This window comes from Arachis duranensis, chromosome 5, assembly GCF_000817695.3.
Source record: "Arachis duranensis cultivar V14167 chromosome 5, aradu.V14167.gnm2.J7QH, whole genome shotgun sequence".
Classification (NCBI taxonomy): domain Eukaryota; kingdom Viridiplantae; phylum Streptophyta; class Magnoliopsida; order Fabales; family Fabaceae; genus Arachis; species Arachis duranensis.
This window is the reverse complement of record NC_029776.3, coordinates 94,836,862-94,845,351: the sequence shown is the minus strand read 5'-3', so window position 1 is coordinate 94,845,351 and position 8,490 is coordinate 94,836,862. Positions and strand designations below refer to the sequence as shown.

General features: G+C 26.7%; 1 protein-coding gene across 1 annotated transcript; it reads left to right on the top strand.

The window, feature by feature from the left end:
* The first annotated feature begins 3,853 nt into the window (after nt 1–3,853).
* Nucleotides 3,854–5,512, top strand: LOC107490607 (nudix hydrolase 18, mitochondrial). The gene is made up of 4 exons (XM_016111390.3): nt 3,854–4,159; nt 4,527–4,626; nt 4,736–4,819; nt 4,928–5,512. Exons 1-4 carry the CDS (start codon nt 3,924–3,926, stop codon nt 5,144–5,146), a joined length of 639 nt encoding a protein of 212 aa, XP_015966876.1. The 5' UTR covers nt 3,854–3,923; the 3' UTR covers nt 5,147–5,512.
* The last annotated feature ends 2,978 nt before the right edge of the window (nt 5,513–8,490 follow it).

Genomic DNA, 8,490 nt, shown 5'->3' with positions numbered 1-8,490 from the left:
ATTGAGGTGATTCTATTTGAGATTTTTTAGGATTAAAAATATTAGAATTTAAAATTTTTATTTGAAAAAAATTATAAATATAATAATAAAAGAGAATTTTTAAAAATTTGATTCACATTAAATTTAAAATTGACTTTTGGTATAATTAAATGAAAGAAAATAACTATAAAAAAATAATTATGTCAATTAAATTAAAAGAATAATTCACACTTTCTTATAAAAATAAATATTATTAATTATATATTTTTATTTATCGTCTATAATATTTTAACTACCTAACATTTCTCTTCGTTATTATTAGATCTTTTCCGCATATATAATTAGAAAGTCCAAACCCTAGATACTTTAATCATTGCTTGGAGCCTTCATTGTGTGACTTTCCATTACCTAGGATCGTTTAAGGTGAATTATGAGCCAAATTGGCATAGTTTGAATAGGTAGAATTGATTCATAAACCTAGCAGCATGTTTATTAAATAATCAAGGATATCAAAAGTTAGAGACAACAACTTGCACTTGCAGGGTTCTTTTTTGAAAAAATAAATGGAGGAGATGACATTGACCACGTTAAAGATGAAAAAGTGAGCAAAAGTGAAGTATTGTTTTCATTATGTAAAGTATAACTATGTCCTTAAATTTGGTAGAAACTATAGTAATAAGATAATTAATTAAGAAGCATGTTAATTAGAAGAAAAAAAAAGGATTACTATTTTAAGGTCAATATATATGATGTTGTAATTAGTTTTATGAGATATATATGATTCATAATTATTGAGATTAACTTTTTTTTTAATCCACAATGGAGTTAATGCTTTAAAAAAAATACACAGAAACTATTTTAGAGTGAGTTGTGCCAATCGTATCAGTAAAAAAATATAAAAAAATAGAAGATGGTAATAAAAAATAAATATGACAACCAAAATTCAAATCATGACCCAAATAAGCTAACTGAGATTAACTTTAATGTGTTGTATATTAGTATAAAAAATCTCTGTCTTTCAATTATATATATATATGCCAAGTATATATATAATATATAATATATAAACATTTAAGATTGTGGGTTTTAAAATAATTATTTTACATTCATAATATATAGACATATATTACATAAATCAATTTAGAATTGTAAATACTTTAATTACATTTACTTTTTTCAGCAATAATATATATTAAATTTCAAATTTCCAATACATTTATTATACATATATTAAAAAATTAAAATTTTCCACTAATGATAACCTTAATAATAACTTAAATATTAAATATATAATTTCAAAAGATAAGACATGTAACGCGAGATTTATTTAATTTTATGGGTATAGTATTAAGTTGTGTCTCTATTATTCTTCGAAGGAAATTATATTTTGTTATCTATTTATATCTGTTAGTCAAAACTTGTTTATTTATTTATTTTCCAATAATATTACTACTTCATCAAATCACTCTCTTCATTTTTCTCTCACCACCTCCATTGCCAATGGAATAACATTACTACTACCAACCCACGCTAGATGAACCATTATAAATAATTCTCTCACCTACTAATCGTATAGTTGTACAAATAATTTAATTAGATGTAATATTAAATTCAATTACACTATAGGGTTATTGGTAATCATTGTCTCAATACAAGAAAATAGATACATTGAGAACACAAAATTTGTTTGGAGAAGGATAGTAGAATAAATAAAATGTATTTATAGTACATTAAATTTTTGGCTGATTATTTGTTTATTTGAAAACTAAAAAAATAGAGAGAGAGAAAAAAAAAGTTTATTTTTGTGTCTTCTATACCGAGATACTTGTTACCAAACACAGCTTCAGTGTTTTACAAATAAAGCACTCAGAGGATGACTAACCTCCATACGTTTACACACAACAATAAAATAAGTCTAAATGTTATGCATCTTAGCATAAAAGTCTTCAATTATATATATAAAAAAATAAATAAATTTAAAGTATCCAACAGTGTCATCTAATTGAATTTTTACATTTTTAAGATATAAACACTTTATTATTTTGATAATAAACGGTTTGATATATATGTTTGATTCTTTTAGATTAATGATACATACAAGTTAAATTCATAAATAAATATATTTCATTTCTTCAGGGATATTATAATACATTGATAATATAAAAAGTTTTGCATACTTATCTAATTAAAATTTAATTATTTTGTTAGTTTTTATAATTTTATCAAATTTATAATTAGGTTCTGTAATTAACTATTTTTTTGTATTAAAAAGATCAAATTAATGAAATATTTCTCTCAAAAAATATGTGATTAAAAATTTAATTAAATTTTTAATGTCGGTTATCTTTAATTTGTAAAAAAATATTCTATTAAATTTAATATTTTTATATTACTAATGATCTAATTATAAAATTAAAAATAGATTTAAGCACTAAGATGACTATTTAACAAAGATCCTTTTGAAAGAAAAAATTAATCTATCTGATCTAAAATATATAATTATGATTTGAATTAGATTGGCTTGATTTTATTTTTAAATTCAATCCAATCTATAATCTAATTCAAATTATTGCTATTTGGATTAGATTGTTTGTTTGATTTACAAAAAATTAAGATTTTATTATTAAAAAATAGAAAAAATTCTAGGTGGGATAAAATAAATAAATAAATTTTATTGTGCATAAAAATACTCACTAAATAACAACCATCTATTAATAGGATAAAAATATATAACAAATTAAATATATTATAAATAAAAAATTAAATTTAATAATAAAATAATATTATTATATTATATTTTGTAATTTAAATTAGATTAAATTTGAATCTCATCTAATACATGATATTAACTAAAAATTGAGTCTAATTAAATTTAAATTAGTACGATTTTGATAATTTTTAATAAAATTTTTTATTTAGATTAATTTGGGCTTAACAATCCTAAATAATGTCAAGAATAAGGATTAATTATTAATTTGATATCTGAAAAATTAAGTTGCTGACAAAATTACTTTTAAAAATATTATCGACAAAACATCTTTAAATAATTTTAAAAAACGACAAAAAAATAATAAAATTATATTTTTTTGTAAGTAACGAATATATTTTCATATTTAACAAATTGTTTATTCATTAAATATAAATTCTTGTGGTAATATTTGAATAAATATTTAGAAAATGTATAAAAATATTTCGAACAAAATATGAATAATAATTTTTTATTTTTTAAAAAAATATAATCATTTACAATAATATTTCTTACAAAAATTTACTTGACAAAAAATTACTAAATTTTAAAAATAAAAATATATTTTTAATAATAATTACAAAAATTTGCATCAAAATTTGATATCTAAAATTATTTTTAGAACATGTTTAATATTTAGTTATTTTTACCATATTTTTAAATTTTTCGAGAGTTTATTTATCATTAACATATCTTAAAATTAGTTTTGTTAACACTACAAACTTTTAAATACCATCTTAATAATTTACTCACAACAACAACAACAATAATAATAATAATAATAATAACTTTCATTACTTGTGTGTCAATACTCAAAATTCTTTTGGTAACTGATTTTCTCACGTATTCATTTGAATAATTTACGAATTTGATAAAATAAACTAACAAATTAGTACTAATAGTTATCCAAAAAAGAAAAGCAGAAGAGTGAGGAGTTGAATTTGTTAGGATAAACAGAAATAAGTGAAAAAATGTTAAAATAATTCTAAATTTAAGCGCGTGAGAAAGAGACGCCCTAGATGATGCGTGGGCATAGTTACCCACACGCAGACACACACACACCCCTCCAACCCCACCAACACGTCCATACATATATATATAAGCACCCCCCACTTTCTCCTTTCTCTCATCCTAACCCCTTTTCTCTTCTCTGCTTTGCCTTCTTCTTCTCTTCATCTTCTTCCTCTGCTTCTTTTCCATGCCTCTTCTCCTCCTTAACAAACAAGACTTAAAACAACAACAACTTCTTGCTGTCATGGGTCTCTTGCTTTCTAGGAACTTGGCTTGCAAATTCTTGTACTCTTTTCTGTTCTCAGCCAAGAAAGCTTCTCCGGATTTGTTCCCAAAACAATTGGAAAACGTCATGTCTTTGGTGTCCCCTCGAACTGGGAGGCATTTGCAGCGTTATGAAAAGGGTTGTCGCCTTGTTGTAGGGTGTGTTTTCTTTCTTTCTCTATTTTTCTTCCCCCCTTTGAATTTTTATCCTTTATCAAGTTATGGGGTTTTTTATTTGAGGTTAAAGTTTGGATTTTTAGATCCTCAAATTGAAGTTGATGGGCAAGTTTTGAAATTTAGAAGCTTCTCTCAAATGGGGTTTACTCAAAATGGGTGGTTGGGGGGTGTTAACGTTTGTGGGGTAAAGTTTAGACTTTTGATTCATGCAGTTGAAATTTGAAGCCAAGTTTTGGAATTTAGAAGCTTCTCTCAAATGGGTCTTTCTCAAAATTGGCTTTATTATTATTGTTGGACTTTTTGGTTGGTGTTTTGAATTAAGCTGACTTAGATTTTTGTAAATGAACAGATGCATTCCCTATAGATACAAGAATAATGGAACACAGGACAAAGAAATAGAGGTTCTTGTGATTAGTGCTCAGAAGGGCAAAGGAATGCAGTTCCCAAAGGTAATTTTCTCCACAACTTGTCCTATTGTTAAAGCACATGTTACAATTTTTTGGTTAATTGTGCAACCTTTTTATGTTCCTAACATGTCTGTTTTCTTTTTGGACGCAGGGTGGTTGGGAGACTGATGAATCCATGGAGCAAGCTGCTTTAAGGGAAACCATAGAGGAAGCTGGTGTTTTTGGCAACATTGAAGTGAGTATTATCTTGCAACCAAATTCATAGATTTTGAGTTTCATGACCAGAAAAATTGGGGCTTTTTATTATTCTTGTTTCTTACTCAATTGGTGGTTCTCTTTGCAGAGTGAGTTGGGAAAATGGACCTATAAGAGCAAAAGGCAACCCACAATTCATGAGGGATACATGTTCCCTATGCTTGTTAGCAAGCAATTGGATAATTGGCCAGAGATGAACTTCAGAAAAAGAAGATGGATGACTGTGGCTGAAGCAAAAGAAATCTGCCCTTATGATTGGATGAAGGAGGCTTTGGATATATTGGTTCAAAGACAAACTCAATTGTAGATTGCAAAAGTTGTAGGCATCACTTGCTTTTTTGGAACCTGCAAAGGTGTGGAAGAGCAAGAAATTAGAAAGGGGATCTGAGATTTTTGGAGCTGATTGAGTCAAAATTGATGATCAACTTGGGAAACTTACAGTTCATGATGGTTGCAACTTGCAATTTGTCCCTTGTAGTTTGTTTTCTTTCTTTAGATATCCGTGTTGGCACAGTCAAAATCAAAGATTTAAATCGAATGTAGAATGTAGAATTAGTTGAGAGATGTAGTAAGTAGAAATGTACAAAATGCAATTCATTCTTTTATTCATTTGATTCTTTTTGTAAGAATGACAAACAAATAATTGAAAGTGTAACAAAACACTTCTGTCAAATCCCTTTGGCCAAAAGAGATTGTGTTTCTTACTGTTTGTTACATGTTTAAACATTGGATTATATACACATCAGCAACAAAAACTTTATTCCTATTACTAATGATTGGATTATAAGCATGTCTTAAGATTCAGAAAAGAGAGTGTGCTGGCTTAACAATGTTCTCTCAGATTTTTTTTATTTTTTAGCAAAATTTTGTAATAAAATTGAGTTATAAAGTCTTACATTAGGCTAATGATTAGGAATAGGTCACAATTAGATCAGTTTCATGAGCAGAAGCAACTCCATTCTTTTCCTTTCATTTCATGTTGAAGGAGTCACAAGAAGCAACTACTACTTATTGTGAACAATTTTGATTCCATAATCAAAATAGAAGAATTGATGCCAGAAGCTGTGTGATTATTGTTAGTTAAATTATAGTTGGTTCAGACAAATCATCATTGTTAATCATTATATTGGGATGATGACCTCAGTGAATAGAAAAATAGTCTCTTTTTTATTATCAACAAAATTCTAATGGCAAATGATAACTGCCAACAAAAATGAAGTGCTCTCGTATGCTTACTCTGCATTCTTATCCTAATCAATTAAAATAGAAACATTCAACTCATGGAATTAGCTATAGCCTAACAACTAAAAATTTGGCATCACTATTTTGGAAGGAATATTTATATCATCATAGGTAGGTTATCTTGAAATTCAATTTTTGTTTATTTTTTTAATTTTAGATTATATTGAATAAGGAAAATATATATTTTTTGTCTTTAATATTTGTAATTTTATTCAAAAATATTCTTAATATTTAATTTTGTCGCTAATATTTTTTATTTGTGTCAAATTTATATCGTAAAGTGAAAACAATATACTCTATATTATTGAATATCTGATTTTTTTTTTTTGGTTGCCAACGGTATCCCCTAACTCGACAAGTCAAGGATTAATTCGTCGCGAATCGGAGCTCCATTTAAGGATCTGTCGCTGGCCAATGAGTTGTTGCATGCACAAGGCGGGATTCGAACCCCCGACACTTGCTGGCCAATGAGTTGCTGCATGTACAAGGCGGAATTCAAACTCTCGATACTTGTTTAAGCGGACAAGTGAGCCGACCACTCGACCAACTCAAGTTAGTTATTGGATATCTGATTTAACATTGATATTTGGATGTTCAAATATCTTTAGTTATTTTGTGATTTATTTTGAGAATGGTTCAAAACTACAAGCAAAAAATTGGTGTTACTAGTAGCTAGCAAGGGCTAGAAAGATGATGATAAGGTAACATTATTACATGATTCTGATTGGAGCACCGAAAAAGTTGAAAAGGATGTGTTGTATAATTTTAACTCCAACTCTGTGGATCGCCGGTGTTTCAAGCCAATGACGTTGCTATCACCATTTCACATTACCAACAAGTCCCTTTCAAATGATGTGGAAATAAACTAAATAATTAAAAATTAAAGGACATCAATCATGCTATAATTTATTGATCTTCATATCAAACGAGGGGAAAGGACAAAGAAGGGTGGGATTTTACAATTTTGTGGTACTTATTTTTGGTGGAGTATATGAATTATGATAATGATGAAGAGAAGTCAAGGGTAGAACCGTCCAAGGAAAAAAAGGGATTAATAATATAGCATCTAGAAAGAGCACTTTATTTTGCACACTTGTTTTGTTTATAGAGGAAGAGTGGGCTGAGTCAGTCAACGCCTCAAAGGGTATAATGGGATTGGAACTTTCGATATTGAATAAATGGTGTGCATGTAAAGTTAGATTAAGATACGTGTAAGGAGGGTGTTATAGACGAAGTTAGACAAAGTCAATTGATGTTTAATTTTGAGGTGAACAAAAATGCCCCTTTGGAGCTGTATGTGTTTGTGCCTTTGTGGGATGAGAATGATAATGATTTTTTTTAATTTAATAGATTAAAGAGTAATTTGTTATATATTAAAATTTCATTAAATTTACTAATGACTAATAAATTATTGCATATATAATGTGTATGTTTGGGCGTTATTATTTGGTTAAAAAAATATTTTTTTATTGAAAAAAGATCTTTTTTTATTTTTTAACGTGTTTGGTAAATTTTTAGTAGTAAAAGTAAAAGCACTAGTAAAATAAAAAAAAAGATTTTTTTTTAAAAAGCTGTAATTTACATATTTTTTTAAAAGATCTTTTTTCTTAAAAAAATATTTTTCATGTAATAAATAAATAAAAAAGTATTTTTATATTGTTATATGAGTGGTGGATCCACGGGGGGACCTAAGGTGGCCATGGTCCCCCCCAAATTTTTTTAAAAAAAATAGTAAATAGTAATAATTAATAATATTAAATTTTTTTATATATAATATTAAAAAAAATATAAGTTACAAAATTTTATAAATTAAAAAAACTAAAAACTGCATTATGTATTAGATATTTGAATTATTGTTGCTCTTGTTAACAAATAGCCCATTCTAATAATTAATAAAAATGGTTCTATTATACTAGCCCAAGCCCATACTATTAATTAAAGTAACCCTAGTACATTTTTCAAATATTTGTTTCAAGCCATTAGAGGCATCAGCGCCACTTTTCTCTCTCTTTTAGTGGTTTCCAAACTTTTGGTCTTCTACTCTTCTCATTTTAATTTTCTTTTCATACCAAAACAAGACATATGAAGAAAAACCATTGAAGAGAAGTGAACAACAAAATATTAACCATTGAATGCACAACAAAGATTCAAAGAGGTATATTTCAATTTTTTTTAAGTTAATGACAATGTCAAGTATTATTTACATTATTTATTTAAAATAATTAATTTATTTATTTTTATAATGGACAGTGTTCAAAGATTGAAGTGAGGACAAAACTCAATAGAATTATTTTTTTGTGAGACTTGGAACAAAAAATAATCAGGTAAATCAATAACTTTATTTTTGGTTATTATATATTTGTGTTTCTAAAATTATTTGTTATTGCTCAATAGGTTTAATATTTTTTT